The sequence below is a fragment of the Mytilus galloprovincialis genome, chromosome 5 (assembly GCF_965363235.1).
Source record: "Mytilus galloprovincialis chromosome 5, xbMytGall1.hap1.1, whole genome shotgun sequence".
In the NCBI taxonomy this organism is placed as follows: Eukaryota; Metazoa; Mollusca; class Bivalvia; order Mytilida; family Mytilidae; genus Mytilus; species Mytilus galloprovincialis.
Window position 1 is genome coordinate 12,484,677 of NC_134842.1, and position 24,218 is coordinate 12,508,894.

General features: G+C 30.5%; 1 protein-coding gene across 1 annotated transcript; it reads right to left on the reverse strand.

The window, feature by feature from the left end:
* Positions 1 to 994: 994 nt before the first annotated feature.
* Positions 995 to 24,218, reverse strand: LOC143075169 (uncharacterized). The gene is made up of 9 exons (XM_076250501.1): positions 24,164 to 24,218; positions 18,309 to 18,426; positions 16,661 to 16,950; positions 15,196 to 15,349; positions 9,669 to 9,890; positions 8,374 to 8,478; positions 3,338 to 3,394; positions 3,143 to 3,171; positions 995 to 1,423 (listed from the first exon to the last, which is right to left on the reverse strand). Exons 2-9 carry the CDS (start codon positions 18,409 to 18,411, stop codon positions 1,388 to 1,390), a joined length of 996 nt encoding a protein of 331 aa, XP_076106616.1. The 5' UTR covers positions 18,412 to 18,426; positions 24,164 to 24,218; the 3' UTR covers positions 995 to 1,387.

Genomic DNA, 24,218 nt, shown 5'->3' on the forward strand with positions numbered 1-24,218 from the left:
TTCAAACGCACACTTTCACACCAGTACTGAAAACCTTCCATCCTTTATTGGTAGATTTTACATAGATAAATAAAATCGTATAATATAAGCAAAATGAGGATGTTAAATTTGATGCATACCTTTTTGTGCTTCTTCGTTACATTTGTTTTTTTTTATAGTGATTAAGATGATAACACAATGTTGACTGTTGTACCCCTAATTTTGACATTTTTACTTATTGTGTCTGTTTGTTTTGTTCACACATCGTTGACAATGTAATGGAATTTGATGAGACTGTCATACAAGTGAGAGGTTTAGCTAGCTATAAAACCAGATTCAATCCACCATTTTCTACATAAGAAAATGCCTGTACCAAGTCAGGAGTATGACAGTTGTTATCCATTCGTTTGGTGTGTTTGAACTATTGATTTTGCCATTTGATTTGGGACTTTCCTTTTCGAATTTTCGTCAGAGTTCAGTATTTTTGTGTTTTTACTTTTTTTTATCATTTAAAAACCAAGCAAAGTCCCTCCCGTCACCATCTTAAAATAGATATTTAACAATAGTTAATGAAAAATCATCAGAAATATTCCGCTAAATATATAAATATCAAGATACATGAAAGGGCAGTACTCGTTGTTAATATTACCTCTACTTAAAGTCATTCCAGTAGGAAACCCTCTGTACAGAATTAACCGCAGTCGTCATATTTCAGAGCAAATAAATCGTTCAAATATCTAAGTGTTATTGTTGTTTATGATGTAGTTCTAATAAGTCTTTGCTGATTTTACCTTCTAACAATTAAGAAACAGGTCTGTATTGATGGGTGCACAGTTAGTTCCTATTGGAATTCCAATAACTTGACGATATATTACGGAATATCTGTAGCGAACAAATGTTATATAGTAAAAATTCTAGTGCAGTTATCGTAATTATAGGTACCCTGTAGGGAGGACATAAATAATGATGGCATAATGTATCTTTTCTAATCAACGTTCAATAAACAACAGTTCGCCGCTATTTGCCATACAGTTTATTCGCTTTATTTACATACATTTCTTTGTATACTAAATAGTTTAATTTGAAGCGCAGTGTTATTCAACCTTTGATGTAATATACCTTTGTTCTACTAAAGGCAAATGTAGGATGTATAAATAATTCCAAACTTTCGTTCATTTTTATTCTTCATTGGGACCATTTGTTTTGTTTATTTTGCAGGAAGGGGAATTAATAATCTTAGAAACTTCATAAATAGTCAAATGTAATTCAGTTGTAGTCCATGATGTAACAAAGTATAACAAAAAACTCCGAGAAAACATTTGTTTTTAAAACCATTAAAAGTAATAAACTACAAAAGGTTTCCAAAGTGTACAAGGTCCATCGTTCCAGCAGATATATATTTCGTTTGTCAATTCGCTTTGTTAGATGTGGACATCAATGAATTCTACAATGAAGATAAAGGTAATTTAAAGTGTATATATAGATAGATAGATAAATACAAGAGCTGACATCCAGCTTGTATTATGAACTATGATATTATTAATTAAATACAAAACTACGTAGGGTGGTTAGTGTCAGATTATTGTAACTCGTAATTAAGATTGAGCTAACTCTTTAAAAACAACTCAATTAACTCTTTATAAAAATTTAGCTACTGAGTCGTTATAATGTGTTTTCTTGTCGTTATAACGAGTAAGATCTATGTGCCATGTATCGGCTTCTGTATAATAGCATGTTCTAATTCTGATGAATTACAAGATACATTTTGTTTGCGAATTCTTTTCAACGATTTAGTGACACTAATTGATTACAATAAATATTGTAGATAACAGTTAGACCGGTACCAGACATCCTCATGTTTTGCTTTAGAGTAAAAATGATTGTAGAAACAGAAAACAAATCATTTATCCAACTTTTTGCATGGATATACCACTATATGGTAATTTGTGTGACAAGGAAGACTAAAAGAACATTCACACTCATATGTAGAAAATAAATTGAAATTGCAATGTCAAAAAGCTTAAATCAGCAGAAAGACAAAACAAGAAAGACAAAAGTACACAAATAAGGCAGCAATGCTATACCGCTGTTCAAAAGTCACAAATCAATTTAGAGAAAACAAGTCCGGTTTTCAAACTGAAAATGAGGAAACTCATCAACTATAAGAGGAAAACCCCGAATTAAAAGAACACTGAAGTGCAAAACAAATCCCAAAAACATAAAGGATAAAGGACATCACTACCATATGGGTGTCTTTTTCACTCTCAGAAATCACAAACATAGATTGACTTAAACATTGTCAAAAAACAGTATAATTATTGAACAGTGAAATTATATAATTACTTTTTTGTAAAAGAGGTGCAAAAGATTTCAGAGGGACAGTTAAACTAATAGACCGAAAATAAACTGACAACGTCATGCCTAAAAAATAAAAAAAAACATCAAACAGACAAATAATAGTAAACAAGACACAACATAGAACACTGGGGATTAAGCGACACGAACCCCACCAAGAACTTGGGGTAATCCCAGGTGCCCAAGAAGGGTAAGCAGTTACTGCTCCACATGTGGTACCCATCGTGTTGCTCATGCTATTACAAACCACGTAAATAGTATACTTCAGTAGTTCTCATTCGCGATAAAAAAAAAATGGAAGTGGATTGTAGCTACGACACGAGGAACATATCCAATATCACCTGTGAAACTGTTTTTCTAAAACGGTCAACGAACTCGTGATGTCGTCCGTAAAATTGACGAAGTGATGATTTCAATTTCAACATTTGGGACTCTTGGTTTAAAAGCAGCAGCTCTCTTTCAAGTGAATCATGATAGGAAATACTAGCCTGGGAATATCGTATCAAATAGGAGATATATACTCCGTTTACAGGCGCTGCTGGAATGTTTCTATATAGCAATGGAGAGTTGGGAAGCTGAAATCATCTCTTGTGTCGTAAAGGTTTGATTTCAAACGACCCTCATTGACAATTTTCATTTTATTGCTATCGTTTATTAGATATATTTTGAAATGCCAAAAATATACACATACAATAGACTTTAACAAAAAAGTAATATGATCCCTCAGAAATGATCGTCGTAACTGAAACTATAAGCAATGAAATTTCAACGCTTATTTTCATTGAAACTTAGTTCTTTTAAACCCTACCTTTTCGTTGGCTGATTTGGCACCATTTTCTGAAAAATAAATGAAGCAGTGTGATACTTGATACACTAACTTTACGAAGTATTAGTTTAATTTCTAATGTGAAAAGAGTAAAAGTAGTTATTTTTAGTGCTATAAAATAACATTGTATTAAGTTTTATACATGCAAAAGTAAGAAAATCATAATTAAGTACCTACCTATTGCACCGTGGTTGTCTTCACTGGTTTGATCATTTCCTGATTGGGTCGAATTGTCTAAAAATAAAAAGAATTAATAACCAGTACTGTATATCTTTCAACTGATGTAGTGTTTCAAAAGAATATATGATTCAAAGACATTTATTGATACGTATTTTTGCATGAATTTTCGTTTGAGCAACGCCCTTTTATATTTAATCCTATGGAAATACAATTTTATTATATAAAAATGAAGTACCAAAAGAAAAAGGATGAGTAACAAACATAAATCACCAACCTATGGTATTTGTAACAACACTTTTAAGCAAAAATCATAGTTCGTGTTTCCATTCCTACAATTTTCCGAGTTATATGTTTCAATAGTTTTGTATCAACATAACCATATTGAACAAGCTGTGTTGCAAACCAAACGCAAGAAAAATATGCACAGATAAAAAGTATAACAAAAATACTAAAACTTCAAGGAAATTTAAAAAAAGGTAGTCAATGAAAAAGACACTAAATCGGAATAATTTTTTTTTAGCTAAATCACAAATGAATTGTCTTCAGATTCTGATGATGGTGAGACACGAAACACATGTCCTTTGAGATCATTCTAGGATAATATAAGCTCCGTAGTGGCTGCTTCGGTTCTGATATGGTTCATAATAATCCTTACTCAGATTACAGGTCGATACTTTAAAAACCTATCAAGATACCAACTACCTTAAGGAAAGCTGATCGTGTCCATTTGTATCATACACCTCTTCGCGTATTTCGGTACTTATAAATCCTTTACATGCATACACTTTTGTAGGTTGTAATTTGTCTTTTTCCCGTTTATAAGTAAACATGCTCGAGAAATAAATGATATCCAGAAGACCAAAAATATCAATTTAAATTTTTGTTTTCAACGTGACTTATATATTTTATTGCACACTATTGCTGTTAACAATTTACTTAGTGTACATCATTGCACTAAGTCTCCCTGGACGAGTGGCATATTAGTTATTATGTATCCAGGGAGAAAATCTAATAAAAGTAAAATGATATTACATTACAATATTTCAGTATTGTAAATGGTTTCATGTTTACCGGAGAATTTCATTTCCATCCGATAATGGTTTTTAGTTCGTTTTTTAAAGCATCCCCCATAAAATGGTATCATAACGTTTATAAGACTATGTTACTAAATCTCTCCTTATGTTAGATTAAAGAGGAAAGAAGGTATACTACAATGCATGTGCGAGATTCTTTCGCTGTGTTAAAGAGATTTTGAAGATGTGATGTGAGACCCATTTGTGGCTTCTAGCTATTTTCTGCTCTTTGATCTGGTTGTTTTCTCTTTAAAACATTCCTCATTTTTATTCTCAATTGTATACATCATGGTTAAATATTTCTGTTTTGTCTACAAAACCAAGATATTGTTGCATACAAAGTATATATAAGTAAAATCACAAAAATACAGAACTCCGAGGAATATTCAACACAAAATGTAATTCTCTTTAAAGACATCGTTCATTTCCCCCCTCCTTACCATACATTTTAGCTTTGACTTCACATATGAATATTTTATTGAGTCGGCCATTTTTATTCTAATAATGTTAATGAAGCTCGTATTATAAGTCATTGAATTTAGTAAACATATCAACTAAGTAGACTTTACAGCTTTAGTATATCACTTAAGGGAAGTCTGGATTAAAATTCTTTCTTATAATTAAAAGCTTTTGAGATAATCACAATCTTTGAATACGGATAAAGTAAAGAGTTGTGACGAAACAAGTTATAAAAAAGAAAACCTTTGTATCAAAAGTTAAATGACAATTTATAAGAATGTATTCCAGAGTATTGTTTTGTAAAAAAAAAAAGTAGTATTCCAGAGTATTGTTTTGTAAAACAAAAAAGAAAAGTAGTATGGTGAATGTAACAAAAATACCATCCAATGATTGCTTCTGTCGCTGTCTCGTGCCGTTAGTCTTAAAATAACTTTTTTTTTATTGTCTCAGGTTTTGAACCCTGCCATTTATTTTGTTAAGTATTGAGGTCCTAGCACCCCTCTCACAAAAATAATCAAATGGTAGCTCATCAGGTACAAATGTTGACATTTATTCCTGATCTGTGATAACTTTCAGTAAACATATCCAATACTGCACAATTTCATTAAACGTATTTTCAAAAATTGATATACGAATGATGGGCTGTGCGATTTCCTCTGTTAAACATGGTAAATAAACATAGAAAATTATCTGATAATCAATTCAGTTGCAATATGTTTAGTATAAGGAAGGACCGCATACAGCAACTGTTCAACGAACTAGTTAAGAAAGCGAACTTTTCATTGGAGAGCACAATTTTCATTTCAGCATAAGCTAAAATTATTTTAGCATAATATAAATTCATTTAATCATAAGCTAAATTCATTTAATCATAAGCTAAATTCATTTTAGCATAATTTAAATTCAATTTAGCTTATGCTTAAATATGCTAAATTTAACTTGGTATATATGACATGTATGATCATATATGCGAATTTTAATATTAGTAACCTTGTGTCCATGCCAACATTTCTGTATAAGCTTAACAACTCAACATATGCTTAATTGATTTTGCATTTGCTTAAATTCATTTTAGCATATTCTAAAATCAATTCATCATATGCTGCTAAAACCTATAATTATGACATTGAATCCGCTCTATAACATATTGTACTTCAGTACACTATATTTGTTAAATAACAAAAGTTGTAGTTAACTCTCTTTAAGAAATTCAAAGTCGTATAAAAACTATTTGAAAGCTATGTTTTTATTTGATGAAAGTTAAACTAAAAAAAATAAAGCAGGTTTTGACACTTCCATTACTGAAATTTATTAAAATTATAAAAACATTTGCTAGACTAAACTGTTATGTTTCTGACACAACAACCAAAACGGCACAAACACAAAACATCAAGAGGTCAACATACTGTTTTAATACACGATAGTAGTATAGACTGCATACCAAACGTTAATTCGCTCACGGCTTAACAAAAATTATAAATAAATGAAACAGTGAAACAGATTTAAAATAAATCTTACCGTCAAATAGCCTAGATATGAATATTATGTCGAGAATTTTATAGTTGTTATTTGTTTAATTACCGTCAGTAGTTCTGTAGCTTTCACGTTATATTTATATATGAACACTTCCAATATGTAATAGAAGAACACGTTTTTGGGTCTTTTTAATCACATTAAAGCGTTTCGATCCTAAATATTTCCTGTGTATTATTTACTGAGTCGTCCAGGTAACAGGCTAAAGGTCGTTCCAACAAAATGTACCATCTATTCAGAAATAATAGAAGGCTGAACATGTATTTTACGTTTTATCTTTGATTTACAATAGTTTAAAAAATATATACACATAAGTTTACATATAGAAGCATCTAACAGTTTTATACCTTAATTTCAAGTTATGTTTCCAGAGATTGTAAATATCTTGATGTCGAATTTGACATAGACAGTCATCTCTGTACCATAATCTATGACAAACGAGGTTATTAATTTTGAAATTATCAATTTCCCCCACCATAGTAACAATATGTCAACTTCACCTGCATATGGTTTATTATTCGATATTCAAAAGTAAAATCACAAAAATACTGAACTAGTATTGCAGTTCCTACTCAGACTTTGTAAAACGTTACCAGTGTCTGAGCAGAAAGTTAATAAACAAGGGGTATGTCAAAAAACGTCTCGTCCTTTTTTCTTTTTTATTGAAGTACATCGGAAGGTATCAAGATCTTGTTGATATTATTAACAATTAATACATGATAGTCTTGGTGTAAAGATTATGCGTATCATCTAAATAACGTGTTATATTGTTCTCTTGTTTGTCTTTGGTCTATTATTAACTTTATTTTTACTGTTTGGTCATTTTTGGATGATATCCATTTGACGTTGCTTGGTACGTATGCATCCCGTCAATGTGTAGTTTGTATTGTCTTTCATTTTTGTATTTTAAGATACCAGCTATCGTTAGCAAAGCTGACTTAAGATTTTTCAGAAACTAATCAGAACCGTTATGCTACAGTCAATTATATTACCTATACCACATACCAATCATTCTTTACATTTTGAAAAAAAATGCTGTAATGTAAGTTTTTTAAAAACTGAACCAAATCTGTTTTGTCCATAATATTGGTGTAATACCACCAAATCATAGTACATCACATTTGGTTTCATACGTACAGGATCTTAAATAAATCCTACAATGATCTTGATAGTTGTATGAAATTTACCATGAATTTAATTGCAGAAAATGATTTTAAACATCAATATATATATATTCTATCTTAGGCAATTAAAGCACTATTCGTTTTTCATAATCTGTTTTTTGGAATTGCTTTGAAAGCTTCAGTTTGCATGGTTACTAAAGCTTATGTAATGTGAAATTTTCACTATAGTAATGGACAGGACAAAACTTTACAAATGCCAAGTTTGTCTTTATAGTTCCAATTTAACAAAGACTAATAGGGAAAACTCAATGGTGGTATTACTCCTAAAAATAGCTTATCATGATCCGTTTCTTTTTTTTTTAAGCTAAAACAAGTGAAAATGTTAACATCACGTTTAAAAGCCCATATGATCATATTTTACATGTAGGAGTCTAACAATAGAAGGCCGTACGATTTCCCTATAGTTGCATCCGTCCACTTCTTCTGATTTTTCATGATAATTGTCAAATTGGAAGTCTTATTACATCTCATTATTTTAAGATTTACCAAAATCCTGTCTCCTTTTATTGAATATGACAACACCGTAGAATACTGATCAAATTAACATTAACTTAAGAGACATTTGTGGAGAGGGATTAGCTTAATAATTAGGATTCCCGAGCACAAATATTCACCAAAGGGAATGGCAACTGTGTGTACAAATTTACAATACGCCAACATGTTTTTCACCTGTATCATGTGTACGGCAAATGTATGACAACTTGCTAGGTTGAAAATAGTTATATAGCTCTTCAACTGTTTCGTTTCTTATACATATTTGGCTTTCATTATCCTCATTATTTACCTTCAGCTGAACAGAATTTTGTTTTTTTGGCTTGCCAGGCTGCTACAACAGCTACTGCAACAGTTGCAATAGAACCAAACAGTGATGGTAACAAAATATTGAGATCTTAAAAAGAAATATAAAATAAATGAAGAACATCATCCAACAAACAGTTTGGAGGAGGAAAGATATTACAAAATTAACTGAGTATTGTTTTGCTGCCTTTTAAAAGAAATATTGTTTGTATGGAACATTTTTCTGATTTGTTTCATGTAATTTGTTCAATCGATTTCATGGCATTTTGAACTGTTCTTTTAGGACTAACTGTATGTAAGCATGTGAAAAATTGAATATGAGAATTTGAGTCAAATCGGTGACCATGAATTTGACAGCTAATACCCTTTAAATGCATATTAGTATATCGATAATGTGTCTGTTTATTATTTGCTATTGGGCATATGCCTCAAAAGGAAAGACAGTCAATTCAATAAACACTAAATTTTTGTAGTTAAGTTTATATTTTACTGGATTAAAAAAAAAACTTTTTACGTTTTTATAATTATGCTTAATTTCAAATAAAAAAAATTACTTCAACGAGAAAAGGCACTTTATGTTTATTTCATACAAATGATTAATCCGAAAAAGTAAACGCCGATTTTCATTCAAGTTCATCGAAATAGTAAATGTTTGACCTACGTAATAAACGACTGTCAAAAAACTACTAGATTGATGTAATATCAACTCGATTTTAAATGAGTAGACCCCTTAATCTTGATCACTACACAAACAAACAAATTTACATGTGTCAACAAAGAAAATCACAAAGACATATAGACAAAGCCCATTACCAAAAACGAAAATGAAGAACACAATAATTTACGATAGGATATTTAAGGATTGGACGTATGCGTAAAGTTTAAGAATTTCAAATATTCTTGCTTAAAGGATTACAGATTGATTGTCAAAATACGCATATGTTGCAATAACAATTGTACCTTTAGTGTTATAAATCGGATTTAAGATTTCAACAAAAATTAACTACTATTAAAAACATTTACTGAAGATCTTTAATTTGCAAGGTTTCATTTGAATGTACATTTTTCTATTCTTCTTCTTTCTATACGTATTTCTTTCGTTTAAATATGGAATTTTATGTGGAATATTTTCTAATTGAAATGGTCACTGGGTCAAAGTTTAGAAATATTAGAACAAAATATATAAAAAAAAATAATGTTACAGATTGAAATTTTCGCAAGAGTTATTTCCGCTTGATTTATTTGATGTTGTGTACATGGCAAAATAACATAAATACTTACCAACGCTTGCAGAACTGGTTTCTTCTTCGTTTTTATCCTCGTTCTTATTGTTGTTATTATTATTATTATTATTATTATTATTACCAATCAAAATAACTCTATCCAGGAAATCAAGGTACATTTGATGTGCTGTTACTTTACATGTCTTGCATTCATCCATCTGTATTTTCATTGTTTCCATATCGTATAAACTTAGGGGCGGATATGTTGGGCCAATCAACACTGAAAATAAAATCAAATAGATGTACTCATACTGAAAGAAACGATGTAATATCTAATAAAGCAAATCCGTGGTGTAGTTTGATTTATTTCTATATTTAAATAGGGTTAAAAAAAAAATCAATCATTTGCTAAGTACAATCAGAAGTACAGACAATGATAATATTACAGTTTCAAATATATCAGGCGTCATGCAATGTGTTTCCTCTCAACTCAGAAAATACGAAAAGTAATGACAACAGAAGTATACACTGCTAAAGAGTAAACAAATACCAACTTAGATAGAAACGAATTATTTCACAACAACTGCCATATATCTTATTAGTACAGGACATTTAAGAAAAAATGTGGGTATCAAATTGGTTTTGATGGCTAGCCAAACCTTCTGTTTATATGGCAATGTTTCAAAATATCGATAAAATGCAACACTACGTTCCAAAAATACAGAACAAACAAACGGAAGAAACCTTATCCCGTCCTCGTTAACGTTAGTATATAGTATTTCAGTGATAAAGTTAGTACTTGTTAGTGCACAATATATATATATATAGTAATAATGACATGTATGTAACTAAATAGAAATTAAGATAACATGATGTGTTATAAATTTTAATTCATGAAATTAATTTAATTTTTGCAAGAAATTCTTTTTTTTAAATTTCAAACACTTTAATTTTTTTTGTTTTTTGTTCGGATATATAATATCCTTTGTATACAGTAAAAAGAATAATTGTTATTAATCATTAATACTGTAATAACTTGTATCGTTTATTTTGTATCCGTACAAAAGTGATCTAATTGATATTATATGATGTCCTATTTTAAGTTTATCAAGTAATAGTTTTATTTGATCCCAAAATGATTTCAGAAATTTGCATGTCAAAAAATAGTGCTCATAATCTTCGATGACATCACAAATATTACATGGCGGAGTTTTAGTTATTTTCCAAGAGAAAAGTAATTGTTTGGTTGGTAAAATGTAGTGCAGATAATTCCATCTTAACATTGAATTTCTTATCCTGTATATAATAAAAGATATAATTTAGCATTTGTTGTCTTTTGCTTGTGTTGTTTTCTAGGATAAATATGTGACGTATTTTTATGACGAATATATAATCTTGAAATGCATACAAATACTGCTCACAATACAAGTCCAAGCAGTTATTATGATTATGACGGTATTGAAAGTTTTTTTTTCAATAAATACATTGACGACGTCATAATTTTTGGACTAACACCATACTTTATCCATGAAAAAGTATTTATTCAACTATACTGAAAAATGAAACACAAATGAAATGCACCAAAAATACAAAACTCAAATCACAAATGATAATACATAACTCAATATCGAAACGAAACCACAACAGAAACCAAAAAAATAAATACATGAATGTCGGATGTATAAATTCCGAGACACGTCGTATAGTAATGTATATACACATTCGGCAAACCAGTAATATTCGGGAATCATCGTTTTTACTTGTCTGGGTAACGATCACACTCCTGGATATGAGGTCCGTAGAGTGTGAACATGCATGCACTAGCATAACGTAATAATTGAGATATGTAAACACAATACGACAGAGCAGAAAGTATGTTACTGCTCAGTAATGGGTAATTGGTAACTTAGAAAATGAAATTGACCCGTTTGTCATAGATTGTAGTCGATTATTTGACGGCATTGTTGAGGAGTTAACCTATCTATATTTATGCACTCCGCTGGCGAGAGTATACTGACTTCATTTGTGGTGTATACTTCTGAAACGAAAACAACTGCAACAGTACATGTTCTAGCAGTCTTATATGTTTTAGACATATCGTGTTATCTGAAATATTACCGATTGTGTCCTATCACGGACTGTTACATCTAAATTGAACGTGAATTGTATGGCAGGCTATGCATACATAGTGGAACATAAGTCGCTAATAATATCAACGTACAAGTGTTGTTTCTTTTGGGAGAATATGCATTTATCCAAGTATTTTTTTTTATAAATATTTGCCTTGTTTTGTCTTCATCGATTTATGAGTTTGAACATGGTTAAATTATATTACCTTTATATTTACCCTATTGGCAAATAATTTTTGTTCTTTTATCAATTAAAATAAAGTTATACGATATGCTTACCCATGGAACAATATTCTAACAGAGACCAAAAGACGTTGATGAAATGAAGGTTAGGTTAACGTGCATTATTGATTAATAAACAAAACACATATGAATAGTTATCTTTTAGAGAAAAACAACAACTACTGATAACATTACAACACATTATAACCATAATGATTGCATATGAATAAATCAGTCAATTAGAAAATGCGGTAAATCTTTTCCATTTTCAAGATCGAAATTTGCTAGTTAATTAGATATTATTTTGAGCATAGGGCTGGCTGTGGAAAAACGATATATATGCAATAACAAATAAAAGTTGAAAGAGGCAAGAAAAAAAAAAGATCACCCTTTCAATAAAACAAAACATAAAGAAAATACAAACACATTGCATGAAACATAACACAGACAAATATTGACAGAAAACATAAAACACTTCAATATTAAAATATTTTAATCTTTAAAGCTATAATATATCATTTGAGTTGAGGTGTTCAACATACGGTTTGGTAATATGTTGTAGCGAGAAGAACTATAATTCAGATTTATGTCATGACGAGCAAATTTTTGATGGCCATGTATTTATAACCATGAGTTGCATGGTTACTCAGTGTCTGAGATTCGAATAGAGAGTTGTGTTGATAAAAAAATAAGAATAATATTTAACGTAAAATTATAATGTACAAGTGTTCGTAAATGAGTTAGTCTTTGTCGTTAATATCGTTTTTAATGAAAAAAATTTATTAAAATAATAACACAACGTTGACTGCTTATCCCTATTATAGAAATTATGATTTATTATGTCTGGATTTTTTTTTCCACACATCGTTGTCAATATAATACCTGTACCGAATAAATAATATGATCAGATGGATGCAAAAACATGGATAATTTCTTAAATATTCCCTTTAGCAAGTTCCAGTCTGACGGCTGCATTTACTAAACCTTTAATTGACATTTGAAAATGATTTTAGAATATACCGTCCTTCAATCACGTTTGGTAATGATTTCGCGATGCAATATTCACTAAAATAAAAGGGAGTTTCAGGTTCTGTCTTTTCAAGCGGTTCAATGGTTGGTCTAAATCAAATGCAAGCTAATCTTGCATCGCATTGGATAACAGTTTAAGGTAGATAGGGTGTCTTCCTCCATCTTGGATTTTGAAATACTAGAAAACAAGGTCTAGATCTTTGATGAAATGTGCAAATTTTTATAATAGTAGGTAATTCATGTGTAAGAATTTTCATTTTAATATAGAAAATGCCATGTTTGATCATATTTATGATTGTATTTTACAAAAATAAGAATTCTGTTGTTTGATTAATTTTTTTCCAACTTTGTCAAATAAGGGGAAGCAACTCAAATGCAAGGGCAGATAATCCAAATAGTGTTACTTTTACTATAGAATGTGTTAGGGATTTACCCATTTTTACATGTAGCAAGAAAACGAGTCCGGTGACCCCATTTTTTCTTTTTCTTATCTGAAAGCATAATATTGAAGCTATCTTCTCATATTTTATCTCAAAATTTTATGGTGTGGTTTGCGTTTTATGGCGGAAAAATGGGTTTTCCATGCATAATCTATACAAAATCTTTACAATTTTGAACAACCTGTAGCGTGAAAATAAGTCCGGTGACCCATTCTTTTTATTAATGTTTTTAAACAAGCAGGATATGAACTACATTTTGGCAAATTATTAAAAGATTCTATGGATTATAATTTAGACACCCCATCTACCTTAATTGAGAAAATAAGTAAATATAAAACAAATTAACGAACATACAGAACTATAGATGCCACTAAATTGACTGAAATCTAAAAATGAAATAAAAAATTTGATAAGAGCAACATGTACGAGACTACATGTGTAAGTTTTTTTGAGGACGAATAAGAAGAGGCTAGAGTTACATGTAGCAATTAGCACTATGTTTCGTCATATAAATGAATTAATTTAGTTACATAACTCAAAGGGTAATGAATACGCCAATGTTTAAAAATCTTCGAATAATGATATAAAACGCAACTGTAGTTAACAAATGGTCAACCACGAAATAAACAGTAAAGGTAAATAGTTATCAAAGGTACCAGGATTATAATTTCGTCTACATAAGACTCATCAGTGACGCTCATATCAAAATATTTATAAATATTTATAAAGCCAAACAAGTACAAAGTTGAAGGAGGTTATTTTTGACAGTCCAGTTTAAACAGCATTGTAGGTCTTACTCGGGCATTCTTTTGTATTTTCGTTAACAAAAGCAGCTATGGAATCTGGGGTTTATGAATTGGTTTATTGTTATGGAGTATGTTTATCAAAGATGACTTTCTATAAGTCAAGTTTGTCGTCTTTTGAATTATTTCTCCGAAGAGATATACGCACAAAAGAAAGAACTGTCGTTAATCGAGAGAGAATATTACCTATTCTTCGTCAGTATACATATATAGATATAGGAAGATGTGGTATGAGTGCCAATGAGACAACTCTCCATTCAAGTCACAATTTATAAAAGTAAACCATTATATATCTAGTTTTGATTGAATTGTAGTTAGTTGAATATGTATAGTCATTTATAGGGAACTGTTGTTTTTTGTTCTATTCATACTTGCAACGTCGATGTGTGCCTTTTATGACAGTTGTTTTCCAGTTGCTCTGCAGCGTAGATTGGGAAAGTATAACGTTTTCTTTTCATCAGTTTTTATGGACTTCTATTTTTTTTAATTTTACTTGGATTTTGGTTTTTTTAAACATTCCTGTGCCTTCAGTGTTTGTGCGACACCTTTTAATTGAATGATGATTGTTTGTGTTTTTTCGTAAAACTAAGGATTTTCTTATCCGAGGAATAGATTACCTAAGCCGAATTTGGCACAATATTTTGGAATTTTGGGTCCTCGATGCTCTTCAACATTGTATATGTTTGGCTTTATAACTATTTTGATCTGAGCGTCATTGTTGAGTCTTCTGTAGACGAAACGCGCGTCTGGCGTATTAAATTATAATCCTGGTACCTTTGGTAACTATTGTGCTTTACATCATTCACAGCACTTTTCATATCATCCAGTTTTATAGCTGGGTGAAAACAAAGTACCTACAGAAAACAAACTATATTTGGCTGGGAAACTGTTAATCCTAACTTAAGTATAAACTGCATGTGTTCGTAGTTGTTGAATTACTTTGGGGATATATAAATTCTTACCACGTGACTGTACAGTAATCTTTGGTAACACTGAAGATGGGTTATTTGGGCTGTAGAATAACATCTCTATCATAGATAATTTTTTCCGACAAAATTCATAGTTCATTGTGAAATCTTGATTACTGTCACATCTCAAGGTTTTCTCTGTAACCAGCTGGAAAAAAAGGAAACTTTATCCTATTAGGCTAGTTTTTTTTGTGACATGATATGTAATTGAATAAACATTGATAAATAATTTAGATATTACTTTTCTACAGAATCGTAAAACCTGAACAAGTATAGACTATGTTTCGCAATCAAGATTACGTCACAGCCTAAATCCTTAATATAAAAAAAGTTACCATGCTACTTTTTGTAATTAAATTGATTTGTTAATTTGATCGCATTTGTATGCATTACATTAACTAAATCCTCTCTTATTCAATATGCTTATTAACTAGCGATTTTCATTGCTAAGCTATAGTTCTTATGACGGTTTCTTAAAATACCTACAATCTTGTTGATAAAACAACCTTTTAGACAAAAGGGGTGATATAAGCTTCCCAAAATCCTCCAATAAACGCTTGCATACGGAGTGGTATACCATCTTGCCGCAAGATTATTGTTTTCTGTTTGGTATTAAATTATTATAAAGATCCATTTTGTTACATTTTGTGATCAATTTATTTGACAATCGTCAATGGCAGTCAGCAGGGTTTAAGAACATCAGTTGTTCTACCTAAAAATGCGTTTTGTTTGAATATATTTTTTTCACTTTTTTGATTCTTATAGAAATTGTTGTTTGTGCTGTATTCTGACCCCTTTACAACGAAATATGTCTTACATGCACACGTATAAAAATTGAGGTTTTTATCAAACGCAATCATAGGTTTGAACGTTGTTTTCAAAAAGTCCCTTAAGAAAAACAAATATAAGATTTATTTTTGTGCCCCTTTTGATTATAATCCTTTTTAGTAGTCCTTAATCATTGGCTTCATTTGTTTTGGTACGGACGTTACTGTTGAAAGTAAATCTATACTAGCCGTGCGGCTGCAATAACTTTGTATTTCATTAACATGTTTATATACCATTTTATTCCTATCACAGACAGTAACGTATTCCAAAGTAACGTTACTTTGAACAACTTTTAAAAAAAACATGACACATTTCAAAGCCGCCGTGAGGATGCTTGTGTACGATAATAAATATAAGTGACTTATGTCTGTTCAATGAGTATTTTCTCTCTCGAAAAACAAACTATTGCAAACTCAAGGTAAAATGAAAATAAATTGAAAAAGAATAAAGACCAAATCAACATTTTAGAAATTTTAAATTAGTTTTTATCTAATATAAGAAGTTTTGAAATGACATTTAATACATGTATAAACCCATTACTCTACCTATTCCTATTCATATATTGATAACCTTTAAAATGATACATTGGTAATGATATATTTTTTTTCAGATTTCACTACTATTGACTTACCATACTTTGATTTGCATACAGTAATATTGACTGATCTTTGTGGCCAATATCCAAATCCCATTCTCTTAGGATAAGTGTATCATTTCTACCACAAGGTAATGTTATATCAGACATTTTATAGCACATGCCGGATAAACTGTAATTGTTGTTTATAATATTCACACCAATAAGATAAAGTGAGCATGGTGGGTCTATATGATGCGCATCTGATGAGATGTGGAATATTTTCTCATCTTGAGTAAGTGCAAATACTCCACACATGCTAGTATTTTTAAATCTTCCAACAGAAACTGGAAGTAAAATGTGATAAAGTACAATATTTCATGCAATTACGTTACATTTGTATCAATATATAAATATATTTTTAGAATTTAAAAAAAAAGCTACGTAAAACCTTGTTTTACCAACTGTCTTCATTTCTATGTTACTGTAACAAATCATAGAACTTCCATCATGTTTGGGATTAAGTTTTATGACTGAAGGTAAACTAAGGGAATCGAATGGTTAGGTCAAGGTTATCCTTTAGAAATCTTTATGGACGTATTCATGAATAAATTGAACTTATTTTTGTGTTATTTGCTTATTATTATTATTATTTTTTGAAAACTTTTTATCGATCTAACGAGTCATTTACAACTGATTCTTAGAGTTTGTTCTCATGTTGTAGTGTGTCCACATTGGGCTAGGTATGCGCGAAATTTTAGAGCATGCAATTATGTATAATTCCGTCTCTTGTTGCATTTCCCAAGTCAAGAGCCTGTGGTTCAGTGGTTCTCGCGTGTTGCTGTTTATCACATTTGTTTCTGATAAATTGTATTATACATAAATCAATTACGCATTTAAATTATTTTAGGTAAACCATGGTGTGGCCGTTTTGGTGGGGTTCGTGTTGCTTAGTCTTTAGTTTTCCATGTTGTGTCTTCTGTACTATTATTTGTCTGTTTGTCTTTTTATTCTTAGCCATGACGTTGTCAGTGTACTTTCAATCTATGAGATTGACTCTCCCTCTGGTATCTTACGAGTACTATATGCGGTATTGGATCAATGATGATTTTGGAGGATGTACGGTGACCTATAGTTGTTAATTTTTACGTCATTGAGTATCTGGCGGAAAGTTGTCTCATGGGCAAATAATTTCAAATCATCGTTTCGTTACATAGTATGCATAAAAACAATGGATCGGAAAATACTGAATATTTAGAAATGAAGGTGAAGTTCATTAAAAAACTAAAAATCAACAGAAAAATCCTGATATGGCAAAAACATGTTTTCTAAGAGAGTAAGATATACCGTAAATGAAACTAAATCACGATTTGACAGTCTTTTTAATTTTCAATGAGATAGTTCGATAGAAAAACACAAACTTGGCGTATGTGTATTTAGTTCATTCATGCTGAATAGCATACTATTATTACGAATAATTTACAAATGCATTCTATGTTCTAAGTAACATTGTAGATGTATATTTTTTATGTAGAAAATGCCTGCACAATGTTACTTTTGTACAAGTCGGGAATATGTCAGTTTTTGTCCATTCCATTAATTTTGACATTTGATTAAGGACTTTCCGTTCAGAACTTTCCACGGAGTTCAGTATTTTTGTGAATTTACTTTTTGCTGTGTCCTACAATTTTTTTGTTTGACTTACCATTTTGATGGGTAGAATATATAGCTTCAGTGATGCTAATAGCCATACCAATCAATAACACGTTTAAAAAAAAGCCTGTGACAACCATTTTTGAGTATTCCATCAAATTATTATTTTCCTGTAATATAATATAAGACATAATATTTTGATGAAGTAATAATAAAAGAGGAAGTAATATAAGGTAAATCTAAATTTGTCGAGATTTGTAGTTGTTAGCCCAAATATAATGTTATTTTTCAGAAGACTAAACACAGAAGAAAGAAAAAAATTTACGAGGGAGCAATAAAAAATCCTTGGTAATAAAAAAAACCCACAGAAGCTAAGATGAAAAAGACGAAAAGTCACATAGGTGTTAACAAATGATCATACAACATAACAAACACATGTAAAATATAACCAAACAATTCTATAATGTGTTTTTGGTTCCAACCATACATCAAAACTGCACTCAGTAGTCAGTGCTTCGGTACTGACATAAGTTAACAAACTTTACTAAAATTGTCCGTTTATAAATTTTGAAATTATTATAAAACTCATGTTTCAACTCCCTCAGTCAAAGTTGGCTTCAGATGAATGTGGCTGTTTATTTTAGGTATTTTTGACATATAGCTTTTCAACGATTTTCGGTACTTATACATCTTCGTATTTTAAATGTTTGGCTTTGAGCGTTCCTGTTGAAGGTAAATCCAGAAAAGCGCCTCGGACGCAATAAATTAATAAACTTGTTAGTTTAAACATATTTATTTATAGTGGATTGGGAAATAAGTTTTGCAACTTATATTAATCCCTTTCCACTTTGCGGATGCGAGTGCTGTTTTGTATCGGCATTAGCCTGCTCTTTTTCGAAATCTACAAGGAGGTCTTTAACGTGCAAGAGATATGGCTCTCTCTTAACACGGGTCAGCCATTTATCGTCCCCTTCCGACGGACTATCATCGTTTCCTCAAGACCATACTCGCAAATGGTGTCAAGGGAGAGCCGAAAATTTAGTCACTGAAATTTTTATCCCAGACGGGAATCGAATCAGGAACCTTTGTGTTAGTAGTCCGATGCACTAATCACTACACCACGGCTCTCATAATTTTTATAAACTTGTTGTTTTTCCATTTTTTATAATCATTTTACTTATTGAAGATTTTTTCTAGTCTACCGTTACACGGATTTTATGCGATTTTGAAACATAATTGTCAAACAGTCTTTTAACAATGGACTGCATAGATAATGATCAATCAAATGTAGAAAATAATATATACTTTAAAGTAATACAATTCCAAACGTTTATGTTGTATTCGTTAAATAAATCTGATTAACATAATTAAACAGATAAACATTATGTTGAAATATAAAATAGCGTGACAATAACATGATCTCCTTTATTTATTTACAAGGTCAGCACATTCTTGTCAAACTATATCTGTTCAAAATTATTTAAATGTGTACTTCCTTACATGAATCTACCGTTATATCAATTGTCAAATTCGTACAGTCCTAGGTTATAATTTTGATCTCCTCTCTTTGGTGTTCAATAATACTCTTTAATTTCGAATGTTATCGTTACAAATGCTACTTCATTCTTCAGATATTATTATCTTTCTTATGTCATCAAGTTGAAGATATCTTCTTGAAGTTATGAAGGGTGTATAATTTAATAGATCACTGAGTTTAACATTACACATATATTGTTAATAACAAATGTTGATGAGATTGATTTCATAGAACTTTTCGCCTGAACGCTAATGTGTTTTCTCTTTTTCTAAGCAACTTATTAGTTTTTACTTGGGCTATTTCTTTCTGTTAAAGAGATATGCTGTTTTTAAATAAATACATTTTATATGCCTGAGTCAGTCTCATTTTAAAAGTAGCCTTCTAATCGTATGTTGTAAAAATGAAATAACATTTATTGTAACAATTATTTCCGCTCCAGATACAAACTTCGGAAATAGGTGCCTTATCGATGATGCTACAGAAAATATTTCAAAACTTAAAACCATCCACAAACGTTGCATTGTAGCTGAACACAAAAAAGGCAGGTAGTCAAAGAAAGACAAAGAATATTGTACTACTTAACTTAAATGTCAAGGAGTATTCCGTAAATTTGACAATATACAACAAAATTTATGCAATTAATATCTTTATCACTACAAAGAGAATCTACATACGTGTTTACATCATCTAGAGACAACACGACAAGGCTATTTTATTGACAAAAGAAATATGTGGATCGAAATAATCTACAAAACGACAAATAGAACATTTCGAATTTACCATGAGGAGGGATACAGTCGTCAATTTATATTTCAATTTAACATGTTCAGTTGTTATGCAACCACATAGCAGGATAGTTTTACTAATGTTATATGAATTATATAGATGAATAAATATAATACGATAGAGAAACAATTTATATTTTATACCTGCACGATTCATTATAATATGAATAATAGACAATTGACCTTGATGACACCCTTGATATTTAAATGTTATCTTTAGTGGATTGTTAACAGAGCAGCTGATTGTGGTCTTTAAACTTCAATTCATATAACGTTACTCAATATGTATGAACAAGAGATGTGGTACGATTTGCAGTGATTTTGGACTAATTGACCTTATGTGATAGGTATAAATCACTTAAGTCAAAATTTAAAAACAATAGTACTACGGTTATGACATTATTTATAGCGTATTATTTTTTCATAAATTCATAAATTATTACGAAACTACTGTTACCGCTCCCTTGTCTTATGTTGACGGTTGATGTATTTGGTTATTATGTCTAGGTATTTTTAAATTATATATATAACTCCTAACGTTTCAGTATATTAACGCATTCGTGACTCACACATGTTTTGGTTGCAGCGATTTTGAAGATAGTAAAAAAGACAAAAAGCTTCCAAAGTGCGAAATCAATAACTCAATGTTTTTATTGGAAAAAGTTTAGATTCAATGTATTTAAACACATACTGTGAAAAAAGAAATATACCCCACAACAAAATATTTTCATTTACTTGTGTTTAATTTTGATTTTTCAAAAAACCGTTATTTGTTTTCCATAGTTGATGCTTTTCTGAAATTGTTGAGCATTTTACAGCGGTACAATATTTTTACATTAATTATTCATCCTTTATTTTTATTAACCTTGTATTTACATTGTACCAAAAATCACGTTCATTTGTTCAGTGTAGGTTCAATTGTGTTACTATGTCTTTTGGTTGAGTTAAGCTATTCTAATTGATAGTTTATAGTATGACTTTCTATGGTGTGATGTTACACTATTGGTTTCAGATAAGGGTGAAGGTTTGGTACCTTTTAAACGTGTTAATTCGCTGCAACTATTTGCACTTGTCGTAGATCAGGAATCGGATGTTCATTAGTTGTCGTTTGTTGATGTGGTTCATAAGTTTTTCTCGTTTCTCGCCTTTTTTATATATAGATTAGACCTTTGGTTTCCAGTTTGAACGGTTTTATACTAGTACTTTTAGGGGCACTTTATAGCCCACTGCTTGCATTTGGTGTGAGCCAATGCTCCGAGTTGAAGACCGTTCCTTGACTTTAATGTTTACTTTTATAAATTGTGACTTGGATTGAGAGTCGTCTCATTGGCACTCATACCACATCTTCCTATATAAACCGACTATATCTATTATACTACATGCAGGAAAGACATATTTAGATATCGGTCTACCTAATTTCTTATCATTTTATTCTTTATTTATCTAGGAGTGGGTAGAAGATTGAATTTGTCGTTTAGCCTTTATATTAAGTATCTCGTATCTGCTTTGTTTTAACTATACATTGCACTGTGCAGGAAGACCTTCATTGGTTTAGGTCTTCGGTGTGCTTTAGCTAACCTATATACATTTAAAGACATCTTTGATTATGATTTTCACCTTTTATAGAAGTTCAATCACCATTCTTTAGTTCACTCGAATCCTTTGTATTCTAAACTTTTAAAGATTTTGCACAAATACTTTAAAATACTAGTATGCATTTACCTTGCTATAGATCTATTTTAAATGTGAATAGAATTAGGTCACTTCCATTTTTAACTGTTTTTTTAATTCATGCACTTTATCTTATAAAAGGAAACTTGAACGCATTCTTCGGGTTATGATAAGATCTGTGTTCATGCTCAATGCACACAAAAATAGACGGTAGTCCTTTCCGGTTAACAATAATAAAATATACAATTTTTTTTCAAAAATGGGTTTTATTTTCCTCTCTGTTGTAAAAAACGATGGAATAGTTTCAATCTTGAAAGTAAATTAAAAGTTAGTTCAGGGTTTTACCGCCATCTTGAATTGTACAATCACAGTTAATAATCGGTCTAGTTCTTTGCCCAAATCTGCAAATTTGGAGACCGATTTGCAATTTATTGGTTACACTGTTTGTTTTTATAACGAAAGCTTAATCCATTGTATTATCAAAAATGTTTTAACAAAGGATCGAAATTAGCTATAAATATTGATAGTTCATAGAGTTATCTGAATCATAAAATATGGCGGTAAAAGGCTGACTCGGACTTTTACCTTACATTTGCATTATTTGGATCTCAAATCAAAAGAAAGAAAATTATGTAAAATGACCTTTTATGAGCTGTAATGTCTTATTTCAAAAGATAAATAGGTGTTATGGGGCAACATATTTTACCTTGTATCGTATGGAAAAACACCAAGGAGTCGGAACATTTGACACTTATTCCAAACACCTCACCAAAGTACCTTTTTATGACTTAATTTTTCAAATAAGCAATTTAAGGGGAGATAACTATTGTAGTACAAAATTTATACTGGACATATAGAAAATTTTAATTTTTACTTCTAGCAAGATAACAAGTTCAATGAGACCATTTTATCTTTTTATTTTCTTAAAATATAATATAAAAACTATCTTCTCATATTTTATTTCAAAATTCTGTCTCAAAGATTTATTTTTACGCAAAAAAATGTGTTTTTTTCAAGAACAATCAAAGCAAGTTTTGGCGATTTTAAACGACTCGTACCTTGAAAAAAAGCGGTGACAGATACTTTTTATTATTATTTTTTAAATCTTCGTATTAGCAACTATAAGAAAATTCTGTCATTGTTTCTATTCAATCAAGGATATATTTCAATATAAAAGATATATTTTTGTAAATGACAATGCCACACCAGAAATATAGTCGCCGTCAGCTGAAATTCGTAGCGGTTATTGGTAAAAATAATCTGAACTATCAACCACATTCACTCGTGATATAGTTTTTCACATTCAATTCATTAATTGCAAAAAGATAAACCGCTACTGACATACCTTTAAGTGATTGCACTGTGATAATCCTGACCTTCACATTTTCCAAGACGATTTTGAATGGTGGAATCCGCCATTGTTTTTATCGGAAGTGTTTTCTAGAAGTTCAAAAAATTTGCATAAAGCGCGGGAAACTTTATCACATCAATGAAAAGAACATTACAGGAAATTCCGCACGTGACGAATGTCTTATGTAAACAAAGGAACCTCATAGAAACGAAGATGGCGTACTTACAATTGAAAACATTCTGGAATAGTGAAGGTCAGGATTATTACAGTGCGATCACTTAAAAGGTAGGTCAGTAGTGGTTTTTCTTTTGACGATTTATTAATTGAATGTAAAAAACTATATCTCGAGTGAACGCGATTGATAGTTTAAATTATTTTTATCGATAACCGCTACGAATTTCAGATGACGGCGACTGTACATGTAGCTCAATAATCGATGAACAAAGATATATAAGAAAAAAATCCCAAATACTTGATTTTTCATTCGTAATTGACAATTTTGACAATAAAATACGAGTATTTAAAAACTGGACTTAAAAATATTCATCAAATACGAAACTAACCTTACTAACATTTAATATCTTCACTCTGTATAATTCTCGGAGTGTAATCGACAAA

What these genes read in the sequence shown, in the direction of transcription:
- LOC143075169 (XM_076250501.1), bottom strand. Translation starts at nt 18,411, where the DNA reads ATGGAATACTCAAAAATGGTTGTCACAGGCTTTTTTTTAAACGTGTTA. An exon ending in ATATTCTACCCATCAAAATG is followed by an intron (nt 16,951 to 18,308) that starts GTAAGTCAAACA and finishes TTTTACTTCCAG; the next exon opens with TTTCTGTTGGAAGATTTAAA. An exon ending in TGTATGCAAATCAAAGTATG is followed by an intron (nt 15,350 to 16,660) that starts GTAAGTCAATAG and finishes CTTTTTTTCCAG; the next exon opens with CTGGTTACAGAGAAAACCTT.